At 41.1% G+C, this 16,826-nt stretch overlaps 1 protein-coding gene across 12 annotated transcripts in view; it reads left to right on the top strand.

Moving 5' to 3' along the window:
- macf1a (microtubule actin crosslinking factor 1a) overlaps positions 1-16,826 on the top strand; it is a 237,642-nt gene that overhangs the window by 95,498 nt on the left and 125,318 nt on the right. For 7 of the 12 annotated variants that reach the window (XM_076879038.1, XM_076879036.1, XM_076879030.1 and 4 more), the window contains 5 exons: positions 1,812-1,873; positions 8,190-8,279; positions 9,782-9,883; positions 11,586-11,663; positions 12,946-13,038. In XM_076879038.1, the coding sequence (XP_076735153.1) occupies positions 1,812-1,873; positions 8,190-8,279; positions 9,782-9,883; positions 11,586-11,663; positions 12,946-13,038 (425 nt within the window). The remainder of the gene's footprint in view (positions 1-1,811; positions 1,874-8,189; positions 8,280-9,781; positions 9,884-11,585; positions 11,664-12,945; positions 13,039-16,826) is intronic. The other 5 variants (XM_076879037.1, XM_076879039.1, XM_076879041.1 and 2 more) reach the window with 1 other exon arrangement.

Genomic DNA, 16,826 nt, shown 5'->3' with positions numbered 1-16,826 from the left:
CTGGGTTAACAAGCCGGACTACCCGGGCAGGTTTGGGAATCAAGGCGTGTGGCAGTGGTGAAACTATTTTGCAAGAGATGTTGAAATTTGCGCTCTTTGCTGAGAGGCTCTTCCGTCTATGTAAACTCCTTAGAGGGGTCACTCTGTGCGAGTCTGGGTGGGTGTGTTTTTCAGGGTTTAGGGCATCTTTGACTTTTATCCAGTTGAGATGTTTGAACCTAAAGCCTAAATCAGACTTTCTCTTTTTGAAATCTCCACAATGCTGTCGGAGCTGTTCGACAGCATTGTGGAGGTCTGAGAGGGTGTGTGTGTCACTGAGTGTGTGTTTGCATAGGTGTGGGTGTCAGACAGAGAGATAACAAGATGCTTAAGAAGGAAGTGATACTCTTTCCCCATGGTCGCGCTCTCACATGGTGGCAGCACGTAAACAGCAGATGAAGAAGTGAGGTACCTGGAGCAACCTTTTTTCCGATTGGCTGATGCAAATTCATTCAATATAGTAGAGGGAAAAAAACTCTTCAGCTCTAATTTGTTCTCATATGATAAAGTATAATATATAAAATTAATGTAAGCATATTTTTATCTCTTTATATGGGAATTGTTTCTACTTAATTACTTTATTTCATTCCCTAATTTCTTGGTAGATTAGCTTCATCCATCTGGTCTCGTTGTTGTTTTCGGAATAAGGCGGACGTAATCAACCAGTAGTTACCGAGCAGAAACTTATGAAATGTTTTGTTTGTTTTTTTAAAATGAGAAGAGTGGGATGCAAGAAAGATGCTAAAATGTATTAATAAATAAAAAGGAAAGAAAGAAAAAGATTAACACAGAAATATCAGTTCATCGGTGATTCCCATTTTTAATATTTTAAAACTTGAAACTACTTTCTACTTTTAACTTTGACCAGAATTATAATGGATTTTTAAATTCTACATTCACATGTATCCAAATCCATGTGAACTGAAAGGATGTGGTGCTGTTTTTCCATCAGGAAGTCAGATATTTAACTGAAAGGCGGGAAGGGTCTGTGTTTCCTCCCAGACAGGCTGATATGAACAGAGGAAAGCTGAAGAGGCTCCGCGAGTCCGTATAAAAACCAGGAGGCTGTGGTTGCGGTGAGGAGATAATGAGTTGTGGGTCAGCATCAGGCTCTATTCCTGGTCTGGCTGCCTCACTCCTCTGGCCTGGGGAGGCCTGGAGCTGTGCCTGGCTGCAGGTCACACAGAAAGAGACTGAATCAGAGAGGCGGAAAAACCTCTGCAGAAATGTAACGAAGAGAGAAGGAAGCATAAAGTTTGCACTCAAAAATAACAAGTGGGGCAGAAAAGTGAAATGTTTTTTGAGCATCAGGAAAACATCTTATTTTATTAAGGGTGATGTCATCCAGATAAAATATGCAGTAAAGATGTTGCAATCATGTTCGTGGACGTTTAACGAGGCTCTTATCAACAGGACCTCCAGCTGTTCTCCATGAACTTGAAGACTGAGTCCTTTTGTTCGGTTCCATGTGCAGCTTTATAAAATGAGTGTGTGTAACCAAAAGCCACTACCAGTTTGACTGTGGGAGGTTTGAGCAGCACCTTCTTGTCATCCCATTGACAAAATTCAGATTGAAATTAAAGTATTCAGTCATTTAACAGAAGATTTTCGTTTTTTGTATAAAACACATAATCATTGCAGACACAACCACAGTGTGACCTCTTCATCTACGTAATGCACTAAATAATCGCAGTGGCTGCAGCATCTTTGCAAGATTTGGATTATGTAATTTACCTCTCTCTCTTTCTCTCCTTTTATTTCTCTTTGTGCAGATGAGCGGGACAGGGTGCAGAAGAAAACCTTCACAAAATGGGTCAACAAACATCTCATCAAGGTATGTATCACTAACTTTTACTGCTGGGATTGCTCAGCTGGGATTTCCAGGTTATTTTTGAATGAATGGTAATAGTTCTGAGAAAAGATCTTCAATAGAAATCACACTATAAATTGTAACAACTTACATCAATCACGTTTCAATGGTTGTTTGTGTACTGTGTATGAAATCAGTGCTCCGCACTCTGACCTCGTGTACCATCCCAGACAACATTTATTTGATAATCAATGAAGTGAGCAGTCTCGGGTCATAAAGCAGCTGGACTGTACATCTTCAGTCCAGCGGGAGCAGAGTAATAGCTTCAGAAAAAGCTCCTCTAGATGTTCCGCCTGATTTACTCCTTCTGAAATTGTCCTGCAGCTCTTCATCTCGTTCTCACGTTTCCTGTCTTCTGGCATAAAACTAACAATATATATTTTTTCCACTAAGACTTCCTGCTGGTCCCATTCTTCTCCATCCTTTTATCTGAGCTGTCAGTGCTGTTGCATCAGGCTGGTGTGTAATGATCAGCGTTAATGTGACTGTGTGCGAGCGGCACTGCTCCATCGATGGATGAGCATCTGTCTGCATCATTTAGCCCCTGTTTTATCACCGTTAGCGGCTCTGAAACTACAGCTTGTTAAATGCCTTCCCTCCCTAATGTTTAACAGAGAAAACACAGTTGAGAATGAACTGAACAAGAGTCCTAAATGAATATTTGAATGCGGCTGTGTATTTACAAATGCTTAGAGGAAGGCAGATATTTAATTATTTATGGCTAAGTTTTTGAATATGTTTGTTGATTTTTAGGGCATTAGAAAAGAAACATCCCATTTTAATAAATCTGAATGAGCAGCTGTGAGAGCCAACATTCATGTAAATGATATTCACTGTTCTTCTTTCACAATGCACAAACCAAGGTGCCATAACACCCTGGAGACTAAATCCTCCATGACTGGATGCCTGGAGACTTTCAGTCATGCTCAAATATGAAATTAAGCTGAACGTAAAACATTTGTCGCATATATATATATATATATATATATATATATATATATATATATATATATATATATATATATATATATATATATATATATATATATATATATATATTTTCTTTTTTTTTTTTTTTTTTTTTTAGTGTGTGTATATATATATATATGTCTTTCTATAGGCCACAAACAGCTGCCCGTTCTGTCTGCATAGCATCACATCAGCGTTCATTCACACGGTTTCTGTCACATCCATAAAGTACAGTGTGTACGCCATGTGTCACACAGGCCGTAAGGAGAATGCAGAGCATTTCTGTCACATGACCCGGGCAGGGAAACGTCTGTCTGACCCCATAACTCTGGAGCAACTGTCGTCAGAGCTGCCCAGCCTGAAAATGTAACTCTGTATCAGCTGGCGCTGCCAGGCCAACGCCGACTGTGAATGTAGGTCAGAGATGAAGAGACAGAGCGGCCGCGAGAGATGTTAATGATTTTTTTTTTTTTCTTCTCTTTTTGAGAGCTCGAAATTCAGCTTATATTTTCTAATGGGAGGTCACGTCATCTGTGCAGTCATACAAGTTTAAAGTGTTGTTCAAATGTTGAATTAATCAGTTATTAACGTCACAGAGTATTAAACTGCCAATGTGAATGAGCCGGTTTTAGTTGAGCGATGATCCGGTCTGTCACATTTTCTTGAATCTTATCGGTTCATTTTAATCAGTGATGGTGTCTGCACAACAGTTTTGGTTTCAAAATAAGCTGAAACTCTATGTCGGGCCTTTAGGCAGAATTGATAATGAGTTGCAGCATCTCTGTTCTCTGTGACAGGAAAAATTACATTTATTTAGGCTGTTTGTTGTTTTGTTATTATCTGTTTTCTAATTCAGCGGTCCCCAACCTTTTTTGCGCCACGGACCGGTTTGTGCCCGACAATATTTTCACGGACCGGCCTTTAAGGTGTCGCGGATAAATACAACAAAATAAAACTAGTACCGGTACCGAAAAAAAAGAAGATTTACTCATAACACACGTGAAAAGACCCAGGAAAATAGAGTTAACGAAAAAAAACCGATAACAAAATAACGCTAAAAACCCTTAAAACCATACATTTCACACCCGAGTCTCACCCTCGCGGCCCGGTACCAAATGAGTCACGTACTGGTCCGTGGCCCGGGGGTTGGGGACCACTGTTCTAATTGATCAAAACACATAATGACCGATTAATCAGTTGAAATGTGTATTTTTGTATGCTTGCACAGTGCGAGCCATTACATTGGACAGTTTATTTTGAGTTGTATTAGTAAAGTGAGTTCTGACTTATTGTTTTGGTGAATTTTGTTCAATCAAAACTTACCCATAAGGACGTAAGACCTAAGAAAATGTATTGGAAACAATGCTGTGCGCTTGAATAGACAGAAGTGTGAAATAGTTGTGTGCTTTGCGTCATATATCGACTCTCAGCCAGCACTGTTAAACCTACAAACCTCCGCCCTGTCAGCTGGGAGAAATGCAGAGAAAACAAGGCTGAGCGAGACAAAAGATGAAGAACGGAAGGCAGAATCAAAACTAAACTCTGGAGATAAAAACAAAGAGCCTGTTAAAGAAAAGATAAAGGGACGTTAGGTAGCATAATGGCTCTTCACTTCCTGTTTGTTGTTGATGTCTGTGTATGTGCGCCAAGTCTGGTTTATTTCTGGCTGCTGAGGTGTGCTCAGGTATTCTGGTGTATACAGTGCACACAGGGGCCAATGTAAACACTGTCCTCCAGGCTACCTGCTGGCATGCAGTGACACACTTTGACCCAGCAGTTTGTTGACACAGTGAAGACAAATACGGCAGCTATGGATTAAGAAGTCATGCAGTCTGTCTCCTGTCCATGTTAAGGGAAACTTAAGTTTTAATATCAGAAAAAACTACCCAAGAAGCTGCTGTCGGAGGAAGTCTCATTTCATACTTCCAAAGATATAAAGAGGTTGGCTGAAACTGGTAATTGACTGGCACTTGGTGCTTTTCTATTCTTAATGTGCACTCAGAGTGGAAAAAAAGAGCTTTATTTTACAACTTTTAATTTACCAATCGTACACGTGTGTTTAGTTTCTTGCAGAAAAAACACTTAAGCATGCTGATTGGAGGAGCAGGGGTCAAACTACCAACCCTCTAACTCCTGAACTAGAGTACAAATTCTAGACACATGTTTTAGAAGAATGGATTAAAAAAACTGTTTATCTGTTACTAGGGTTGAAAGGTTGAGAAGAGGACTTGTGTAGTTTACTTAAAACGTAAAATATGAGGTCCTGAGGCGACAGATGTTGTGTTTCATGGACTCAAACATAGCAGCAAGCTTGTTTATGCTTCTCTCAAAAGAACTTTGGGCTCATCACTCATCGATTAGTGCAGTGTGTCGTCACCCACTCAAATCTCTGTCTGAGCTTGAAGAAAACACTGAAATGATCACGGACTGCGCCCAAGGCAAAGACTGAACTGCCACCTTATAGCACAGGTTATCCATTTCTGTGACCCTTGTGTGGCAACACACGGATTTTGTTTGTTTTGGCTGATCATGCAAGTCCTATCACATTAAACGGCATGTCAGTCCACGAAACACGTTTATAACTGGCATCAAATAATTTCCATCATCTATTCTGTTGTCTTACTATAGCTTTCAATCCAAATGTATCCAAATGTGACAAAATGCTGTTTGAACTGATAGGTCTTGTATTTTTGTCCAAAATCAGCGTGACCTACATTTGTGTTCACTGTGCCGGAAGCTCCAGGTGCTGTCAGGCAGCCTGGGGTATTTTAACATTGGCTCTGTATGACAGTATGCTTTAGTGCCAGAAGCATCTGCTGTCACTGCACATCAGGCACAGCTGGCTTAGGGAGCGGCGTCCCTTAAAACAGCTGATCAAAAGATCAATTTGGGTTTAAATTGCAGTTTTAAATTCAGTGACAGTGGCACAGCGCTGAGCTCTGTTGCATCTTATAGCAGCTAATTTCATTTTCAATGAGAAGTAATTCCAACAATGTGAATAGTTTTACATTTTAGCCCAAAAAGTCAGGCTGAATGTTCATTTTTTTTATCCACTAATTGCTGAGACTTTGTTTTAAAATATTTTCTGAGCTCATACGGTCAACAGCACCTTCAATGACTCTGTGGAGCTGAACTCAAATAATGTCTTTGTTTCCCCTGACAAACAGAAGAACGAGGAACCGAATTTAAACTTTGTTAGCCAAGATTTGGTTCATGCACTGCTGTATTATAATATACAAAAGGCGGTTAAACTCAGTGTTAAGCTCAAAATAACAGTCCTTTCTGAGCAGAAGTCAATTTCAGATACAGATTTGTTGTAGTTATTTATGGTCTAAAAAGCTGCTGAAGAAGGTGAAGTTGTTGCAGTGTTGCTGCAGCAGCTAGCATGTCCATCTGAATTACTGAAAGTGACTGAAGGTATTAGGATGATGGTTTATTGGCAGTGACATGCAGAGCTTACAGTAAACTGAGGATGAGGGCTATGAACTGTGTGCCATGTTGAGCCTGTGACACACTCGGGCACTATTAGACAATAAACTGCACCTCATTTCCAGGCACTGGTGGATACACCATGTCTTCCTGTCATCTAATTAACACTCGTTACATCAGCGTGCCTCCGAAGCAGCTCGTGTCACCCTTCCACAGAGACGCGGAGGCAGCGAGAGGAGGGTGAGGAAGTGACACAGATGAGCGAGGGAGAGAAAAATAGACAGTGAAATGAGGTTTAGGAGAAGAGGTTATTGAGGACAAAGGGTGGAGTGCTGCTACTTCTGTGACTGCTGATTAAAACTGAAGCCCTCGGGGTATCTTATCTTTAACAAGAATGGGTGATAAGTTATGTAATGATACTCTGCATTAACTTAAAGGTGATGTTATTTATTTTAGATTATATCTTTATCATTTGTACCTGATTCGGTGAGTCTGCAGTCATGTTCCGGCAGCCTACTCTTGTGCCTGTCTTGCCCTCTTCTGGAAACACATGGCAGTGCATTTTCCAGGAATGCAGCAAACCCGAGTTCCTGCTGGTGCTGCGCGAAGCAGTAAAAATCCCTCTAATGCAGGTGGACGTTTGTCCTTGCTTACATAAGTGGGTCTGCATTTTTGAAGCACTTCGGTCGACCTTTGCCGCCTGCCAGTTTTTCTCACTTTCCTCGCTCTTTCTGATGAAGAACGCTCGCACTGAAATGTTTTATTTACAAAAGAAAAGCTTTTGTTCTTGTTTGGCTGTGCCTTTTAAGAGTCTGTCTAGTGCCTGTATTTCAAACTGGAGATTTAGAAAGGAGGTCTATGCTGGGGAAACAACCTAGTTTTAGACATGGTTAGTTCATGTCAGGTTCACGTCTGCTCGCTAAATTCTAATGTGCAGGGCAGGATGCCGTAATTAATATTTCACAGGTGAGAGACAAAGTTGCCACTTGTCTGTCTTTTAGAAACAGAAGCATCAAAGCAAAAATATGTAGATTTCATTCCATGTTGACAGTAATTACACTGTAAATTGTTACATCATTACAAAGTTTATCAGTGGCAGATGGGACTGTAAGTAAAACACTTTTAACCAATTTAAGAGCTAATAAACTGTATATGAAAGATGGATGCCTCATGACATCACCTGTTAGTTGATGGGATCCGCATTTAAAGCTTCAGCATTAGCATATTAGCAATCACAATGTTTTTTTAATGCTGCTTTTTAATGCCGTTCAGCTGGGCACTTTAACGTGGGTATCTGTGGGGATTTGAGGCTCTAGAGGAACTGGACACCTGTTTTTGTTTCCTGCATTGAATTTTTTTTCTGCCTCGGAGGTTTCAGCATGGTGCAGCTGTCGTATTAGTCTCTTTTTTTCCTCTTTCCCGTAAAGCTTTGCTCACTCTTCGCTGCTTGATCCAGTTTTCCCTCTCTGCTGAGCCTCAAACAGTCTCCGTTTGTCTGTCCGTCCATCCGTCCCACTGAGTGTCCCGCTTTCACACAAAACCGCCACTGATGCTGATCGCTCTGCTCGGCCCGCTCGCTGAGTCACTGTGTCAGTGACCGCCAGCAGTGACGACCCGCTGCCACCCTGGTTTATTTCAAGGCAACATCATGGCAACGGAGACAAGAGGGCACAGCTGGTGCTTCATCTCGGTTGGCCAGGCAACCGCTGTCACCAGGCCTGTCAGCTGTGGGGCAATCGGCCTGACAGATGTCAACAGAGGGATGACTGCAGTGTAAAATTAACTTTTTTTTTTCTTTCTCCCTTTTCTTCCTCCTCCCTGTTCATTTCCTGTCTGTCCCTGCTCCCTCTCGCCTTCCTTTACATCCCTGCCTCTCTCTTAGGTGAGGAAGCACATCACAGACCTGTATGAGGACCTGAGAGATGGACACAACCTGATTTCCTTGCTGGAAGTCCTCTCTGGAGTCACCCTGGTAAGGGATTTTTATCTCTGACACACACATTCATCTCGTATCTCACTGCGATATTTTCCATCACGCACACGCTGTTGTTCCAATTCCAAGCATACAAATCCAGTGACTGTTATGTAAGCCGGTTTCACACATGACTTCTTGGGCAATTTTGGGACAATGATGTCGGGACATCGTCCTCAGTTTCCCTCCTGTTTTTGATGATGATGTAAGAATCTACGAGTCAGTCTCTGAATGGTCTAGTTGCAGACAGGTAGATTAATGTAAAGGGACTGCTGACTCAGGTCTGCAGGAGCACACGCACACAGGGGACAGTGTCACCTGACGACGTCACCTTCAGGACATCAGATCGGATTGAGGGAGACTGACAGCGCAACAGTCAGACATAATAAGTGTTTCATAGAGAAGAGGACAAACTGTGATGAGGCCATCACCATTTCCTCACTGTTGTAGAGTCTCACTGATTAGGGCTTTACCCACTGCCCTTTTTTTGAGCCTCAGAGCTGCTGTGGGGGCATTAAGTTGTATAATTTCCTAACTGCAACAAAATTAGCTTCAGCATAACTTTGGCATTTACCTGTAAAATTATTTCTTATAGAGAAAATTGGAAGCAGACGCAGGTCTTACTTTTCCCCCCTCACACTTTCCAAGGCCTCGCCCAATAAACACAACAGCAAGAGAGAGCTGTTCCTGTACCTGTAGAGCAAGATGTAACACAGAAGGAGGATACTGTCCATAGCTTCTTTGCTAGCCCTAATTTAATAATAAAAATCTGTTAGAGGTGTAAAAAGAGGCTAAAGTTAGCAGCGATGAGGTGAACTGAAGCATAATAATCACTTCTGTGATAGAGAGGGATGTTCAACAAGTAGGCTATCCAAATCAACTACATATGAAACAAATATTCAATACTAGACTATTTGTATGCAGGCTTAGCTGTGATGGAATTAGATATTAAAATTCCTGTTTTTCCATATCCAGACATTTCTGCCCGTGTGCATTTACAGGTGAACTTTCCAGGATGAAGTGCACTGCTTTTTTGCTTGTTTCATCTCTTAACCTTTGGTGTAGAGAGAGCTTAGTTGTTGCATCACACCAAACCACAGCTGTCACTGTGTCCTGGCGTCCGTGTCAAACCACCAGAGGTTAACACGACGGTTTCACGTGGTGTGCTGCAACTATTTGAGGTTCATGCATGAATGTGTAAAGAGTCATTGACTAAACAGTCCTACCACAGAGTTTGTTTTGTAGGCTTCAGTAGATGGACGTGGGCCTGTCAGCAGACGGATGTGCCCAGCTGATTTGAATTGTCTGTTTATGCTGAGTGATCCTTTTGAGCCATTTATATTCTTTCCTTAATTTACAGCTACTGAGCTTTTATGTTTCATCCTCATTCTGTTCTGTTATTCAGCCGTTCTCATCCTGCATCTCTTCTTCCTCTGTTTTTTTTTTTTTTTTTTTTTTCCCCTTTCCTCTTCTTGTGCATTTCCACCCTTCTGTTACCATAGCAACAGAAGAGCGGCCCTCCATTGAAAAGGGCATACGCCTCGCGGGCCCCCCCTCTCATCTCGCTCGGAGGGGAGGATGAGGAGGAGGAAGGAGCTCAGGGAGTATGTTCGAACTCGAAGCCCTCTGCACCTCCACCCGCCACCGCTCACACTCTCACTCCTGACCTTTGACCCCTTCAGCTTCACCCTCTGCTCCCATAGGCGGAGCTGCGAGGCCGCATGAGAGTGCTGTGCCACTGACTTTTGACCTACAAAACTGTACATGGCACGAGTCAGTGCTGCATTACTGTGTCACTACAGGGCGTCGCCGTTTCTGTTGGGTGATAGCATCGATACTCCTAGTTAAATTTTCCACTTTCTTCTCTTTGACTGTTAGATTGATAAATATATAAATAAATATAAAACGAAATATCATAAACTTTCAAAAACAGCGTTATTAAAGTGTGTTTTCACTCAACAGATAGCTGCTATTTTGCATGTCACAGCAAAATGTAGCGTATGCGGAAGTGCCTGTACCTGCATTGTTTCTAATGGCCAGCAGGTGGCGGCGACTGTGATAGCAAAAAGAAGTCAGATTGTGTTGAAGTCTATGGGAAGGTTAGCCTACTTCTCATTGGATTTATGGGCACTGTAAACAATTTCCTGGTTAGTTTATGATGTCAGTCGATTGTTTTAAATCTTAGGGAAGACAAGATGATGATCATTTTCTAAATTATGGTCCGACTGAGAGTAAAATAGAAGATAAAAAGGAGTATGGTGCAGCGCGTGGTTGCCTCATGGTTAAGAACTCATTTTTGTAAGAAGTTTCTCTGTGAGATCCACACTGCATATGATACCTAGTTTTTAAAAAAAACTGCATCCATCTTTTATGTATAGTCTGTGATATGACACAAATATTTCTTACTTCTATTTAATTTATAAAGCAAATCTGTTTCCTTTGAAGAGTAAAGATGAAAATGATCAAAACTGAGTCCAGGAACTCAAATGTTACACAAATTGTGAATAATTATAAAACTAATTAAAAGTATTTCTTTCTCATTGGGCAAATGGTGTTAAATTCTGGGCGCATTATAAATTTTCCATTAGCAGTTGATTTATTTTAATTCCAGTTTTCCTCGTGATGTCTTTGTACTGGCCAGTAAATAAGCGCATCCCTGTTTAATCCTGATTGAATTTTACATACATTAGAAATGTAGCTTTGTACAGGTGGAAAAAAGGTAAAATGTAAGATTTATTATATGTCAGTTAAATAATACAAACACAGTAATGAATAAAGTGGAAAAAACTCTCCTCTCCTTTCAGTCTGTAATGATTAATCCTGAGTGAACCTTCTCTTTACCAGCACGGTGTGAACCATATCTGCATCCCGCACTTTACTCGTCTACTCCTTACAGCCAAAGTGTGTGTGTGATTGTGTGTGTGATTTTCTGTCTTTCTTTCTCTTAAACTCAGTCTTTTCTCCATCTGAACTTCAACTTGGATGTTTGTTTGTGAAAATCTGTTTACGATTAAAGAAAAGACGGTCTGATGTGAAGTCTGCATTTTTCATGCTAAACCAGCATGGTTTGAGCCTCCACAACGTTGGCATGTCTTTAACGGCTCCTGTTGAAGACAGCGCCCTCCAGAGGATCATTTCACGTCAATAAAACTGCTCTGTGTTTTGACCTCACTGCACTGTTGATTGAGATCGGCTTTATTTGCACTCACTGCTGCCTCCTTTGTGTTTTCTCTGTCTTGAAAAACACTGAATTTAATTTCCTGTTTCACCATCTTTACGATTCTTATCTCTGCTCTCTTGTTGCAGCCCAGAGAAAAGGGCCGAATGAGATTTCATCGACTACAGAATGTCCAAATAGCGCTGGACTTCCTCAAACAGAGACAGGTAAGCTCACATGTGGACACACACAGCATTTGTCTTCATCACCCTTCTGAATGATAAATATTTTTATTATTGGCTTGATAACCCTTTTATAAAACAGTACTGTCCTTAATTTGAGCACATGAGTTAATTCATTTCTATATAACAGCTGATCAGGGGAAAAAAGTAGTGTTCGATTCCAGGAAGAGACACAAGTCTTCTTTTAGGGTTAGCGGCTGAAAGTAGCTTCAGATATGCTTCAAATTGTCTCTTTTTTTGCAAAACTTAACATCAGTACATTCTACATACTAGTATATTCTCGCAGCACGACAGCTATCTTAAACCACTGGAAGGTTATTTTGAATTTTGAATAATTGTTTTTCCCTCACAAGTTTTCCTTCCGCTATTTATGCACAAATTTCGTCACGTTGCATCTTCATTAGCAGCTCAGAGAAACGGCACAGTGACAGACTCATCCCACGAGAGTACTGAACAAATGTCCATGCTAACTCTCAGTACATGAAAAACATGCAATTATCTTTGCTTTCACTGAGATAATGATTCAAAAGATCATTTCCCCACCCCACAGCTGACACGATCATGAATCTCCACTGTGCTCATGTGTCTACGTAGTAACATGGTTAGCTAATGTGTTACACATTAAGCTCTCAGGGGACACAAGTGGGATAGCTGCTGGTTTTAATGTCCCTTTTAATGCCATATATTTCAATAATAATGTATACCAAGGTAAAACTTCACCTTTGAACAGTGAAGTTCAAAGGTGTTTTAATGTATGTGGCAGCGCAGGCTTGAAGTAAAAATGGTTAACCTGCAGTGCCATATCTCCTCCTCGTGCTGTCTTATCACACAGCATCATCTTTTTTTATCTGCTCCTCTCTGCTTTCATCTCTTCCATTGTTTCCTTCCTCCCTCTCTTGCTGCCTCAAATTAATCTCTCACTGTTTTGCTGCCAAACTGCAGCTCTTCCTCCTCCTTATCTGAACAGTCCCCATCTTTCTTAAACCGCCTCCCTTGTCTCCATCTCATTCCCCAGAGAGAGGAGGACTGACCTTTTCTTCTTAGTTTCATCGCAGGTCTAATTATGCAGACCGGATAGCTGAGCTTAGGCGGAGCTACATGATTTAATAAGATCTCAGAGAGCTTTGTACAATTAATGAGCATGATAGGTGAAGGGGAGACTGTTCTTAATACTTGCAAGGAAAAAAGAATAAGTTATGTTTTCTCTTGTCTTGAATCCAGTCAGGTGCCTTTGTGTCAGAAACAAATACTCTGGTCTGTTTTCTAGGTCAAACTTGTGAATATCAGGAACGATGACATCACTGATGGGAACCCCAAACTGACATTAGGACTCATCTGGACCATCATCCTTCACTTCCAGGTCTGTGTCCTTCACTTGGCATCTTTGTTTCTGGCGCTCTGTGTTCTCCTCTGATTTGTAGCCGATGTGGTCAAACCAGCATCTGCAAAGTCCTTAAAGTCAGCATTAGAGGGACGTAATGGGCAGGAAGGCTTTAGAATGATGTAATACCACTAATTAATTACATAATAACCAAGTTATGGTTTGCATCATTACTGCTAACTGGGGTTTAAATGGATTGGTCCAAATATCGGCATTACTCTGAGTCAGGATTAGAGTTTTATTGCTGCCATGTTGAGCTTGGCTGGACATTTGCATCCTGGCAAACTGGTTTGTAGTTATGAAACTGAAGAATTGTTTGAGTGGTTAAAACAAAGTGTGTTTGTGTGTGTATTCATGGTCTGCTGTGGAATCTGATCAAGATGCATTCTGGGTATTAACTGCATTCTAGTTTTCTTTAGTGCCTCAGTAATCATCGAGCAGATTCATATACATTATATTGTTTTGCCCCAATCTGAACAAGGCCAGGTGCACTAAGGCAGTCAGGCTTATGTGTGACTTATGTATAACTGATGTTATTGCCCTAAGTATATGTAAGCTCTGAGCCGGGCCTTGCCCGAGTGCTTCATCTTAAACCCAACATAAGGATTTACTTTGGAGCACACAAAGCAACATGTTAAGGTTCCATCAGGGCCCTTATCCTTTGCTATCTGTAATATTATGTCAAAGGTAGCTTCAAAGTTAGACCACGAGTCACTGTGTGAGAAGAAGCAATAAATAAATTGCAGTGTGTGCCCTTTTCTCTGGTGTTGGATCAGGAGTTGATGTTATTAGCTAATGATATATTTAGTTTTAGGGGTTAGTTCAAATCACAGATGTTTTACACTGAAGCAGTTTTGGCTAAGATTGCTAGACATTCTTTGCATTGCTATCAAAAACATTCAAAGTGAATATAAATGTCTAAAGTTTGGACCGCAGAGCTCAACAGTGTGCAACTCGTGACTGAATGTTGTCTCAAGGACAGCTTGTTTAGTCTAGACAGCCGGCTCTTGGGATCCTGACGTAGAATCATGTCCACCAAATGTTTCTGCACCAGTTTTGCCTGCAGACAGCGTTGTTCTCTATTAAATCATTACTGTGGGTTGCCTTGTACCGCTGGGCTCGAGTCATGCGTGACAACAAAGCTAGAAACCAAAGCAAGACTTTTGAAATCGATCAAAACTTTTTCCGTGTCCCTGTTTATTATTTTCATGGCGTGGACTCAACTCTTTGCTTTTGTCATATTCAGTACTGGACAGAAAGGAGAAGCTGCAGTTGTCTCAGTCGGCCACTAGGTTGTGCTGTAATATGACCCTCAGCAGGGTGACATTGCCAGCTGGTTGCCATAGAAACAGCAATGCACGACACCCCTGCATGACTCAGCAATGAGTTTGGTAAAGAGATGAAGGGTGAAAGAGTGCTGGAGGACAGGACGGGGATGTGAAGCGGACTGCAGGAGCTCCGGACGGAAGAAATGAACGAGTGCTAAAAATGAATCAGTGGGAAGGAGGGAATTGGCTCACAGCAGCAGATAGTTTGAGTTTCAGGAGTTCAGCGAGTTCACTAGATGAGGACAGTTTTTAGAGCTGGTGTGGGAAACTCCAGTCACATGGCTCTGCTGCTGGACTCGGACTAGCTGGACTTGATTTAGTGCTTGTCAAATAAACAGAAAGTGTTACCACAAGGCCCTAGAAATTTCAAGGTTACCAATATTATAAAAACTATCCTAACAAAAGGAGACGTGGGACGAAATGGATGCACATTAAAATGTTTTGCTTTGCGTAATTTTTTGTCTTCATAGAGCTGTTTTGGGGGGATTTTTTTTTTTTTAGATTTTAGACAGTTTCTTTTCCTACTGTTGGCTCTATGTGATGTCACTGAGAGCAGGTATAACACGGTCATTTTAGGCATGCAGTTCTAGATGTAAGCATAGAAGCCCCACCCACTTGCTGCTCAAACCTTCTGTTTGTGAGGAGCAGCCAATCGGAAGAAGTAGCCTTAAAGGGGGGGGGGGCTAATGCTCTTTGTTTCAGATGCAGGATGAACGGAGTGCTTGGAAGTAGCCTTAAAGGGGGAGGAGCTAATGCTTGATGCAGGATGAACTGAGTGCTTGCATCAAAACCCAATATGAGAAATGAAATCTGTGAGCCATGCAAAGCAACTTAATAGAGCTTAAGACAGAAAACAAAGAGCTGATATTAATTCTGCTTATGAATATCAGAATTTTGGAGGGGGAAAAATAAGCTCAACTCTGCCCTGAAGCTTCTTGCGTGGCCAGAGTGCACTATCAGGAGCATATCCCACGAAACAGCATTTACTGTAGAGGAGTGTTAATCATGGCAGCTGTTAAACAGTGACAGAGTAGGTAGGAGGTTTAGCCTAATGTTGCTCAGTCCTTAGGCTCAATTAAAGCCAAGAAATCAGATCATAATGTACAACAGTTACAAAAAATATCTTCATGCAATGATTGAGATGGTTTTTTTAATGAGCCACTCATCATAACAACATGAAAACAGAAAATGAAAGAAGTATGGTCCACAGAAGGGAAATGTGTAACGTTTACATTATTTCCACTGGTTGTTTTGGACTGATGATGATTATAATGAAGATGAAGAAGTCGTTTTTGGAAAGAAGCCCTGCAGGTCTTTGAGACCAGGATGTGTGCAAATGAGTGACTCAGCACATCGGCTAATTATAGGAACTCTCACCGGGCTATCATTTTAGCAATTAGCAATTTAAGTTACTTTACTAGCACATACAAGATACAAATGAGCCTCAGTCTGTTTTATCTCAGAAAACCTCAACTGTCCAGCTTTAGACACATCTTCTCAGTGTTTATACGCTAATGTGTGGCTTCCTTTTTGTTCTCTTGAATGTCCAGATGAGGACTTTGTTAGTCCTTCTTCTCTGAGATGGGGATAAAAGTTTTTTTTTTAACTTGTTTTCTCATATCTGTTGTACTGGGATTGTAGAAACATCCAAAAACACCTTTTAAACAATTATCAACAGAAAACGATCCTAAAACTAATTATTAGAATTTCTGATTTGCACTAGTGAGTCTTGGTTGTAGTTACCCTGCCAGACCACTAGATGTCACAGTTAAGCTCCGTATCGCAGATGGTTGTGTTTGTTATGGATCCTCCTCCAGCTGCACTGTGTCTGGCTGTGATTGGCCAAAGCAGCTTTGTGTGACTGCCAGTGAGTTCATTTTCAAGAAATTTTTAGTTTCAGTGCCCTGCTACAAGACAGGTGAGCAAGCGGGCTCAGTTTGTTGTGTCCTCAGAGGTAGTCATGGTTTTATTGAACAGGTTGATCACCATTTGTGTCGGATAAATCTGACGGCCGTGTGAGCTGCAGTTTAATTCTCTAAAGTAAAAAATGATCTTCTGTTGGTTTAAAAGGGCTTGCATAGCTCCTGGCTTGACCCATCTATTTACATTATTCTGATTATTATTCTGATTGTTCTGTGCAATCATAATAATAATACACAAGCTGACATTTAGAGTTTCAGAATACCAAAGAAAGGGATTTGGGCAAAATCGTCAACACAAAAATCTCTTTGTCTCTTTAGCTGTGCTTTGCAGCATAATGTGGCAACAGCTGGTCACGAGTCTTCCAGTATTTTATAAACATTTATCATTAAGGGTCAACATCTTAAAACATCTTCAAATCTCTGTTTAAGAGGGCGTCATCGTCTAAAGAGCTGCTAAATATATTATTAGAGCTTCTGAGATTTGTATGTAAAGCTGGGTTCAGCAGGCAACGCTTGC

The sequence above is a fragment of the Maylandia zebra genome, linkage group LG22, assembly GCF_041146795.1.
Source record: "Maylandia zebra isolate NMK-2024a linkage group LG22, Mzebra_GT3a, whole genome shotgun sequence".
Lineage (NCBI taxonomy): Eukaryota > Metazoa > Chordata > Actinopteri > Cichliformes > Cichlidae > Maylandia > Maylandia zebra.
This window is presented reverse-complemented; position numbering and strand designations above follow the sequence as displayed.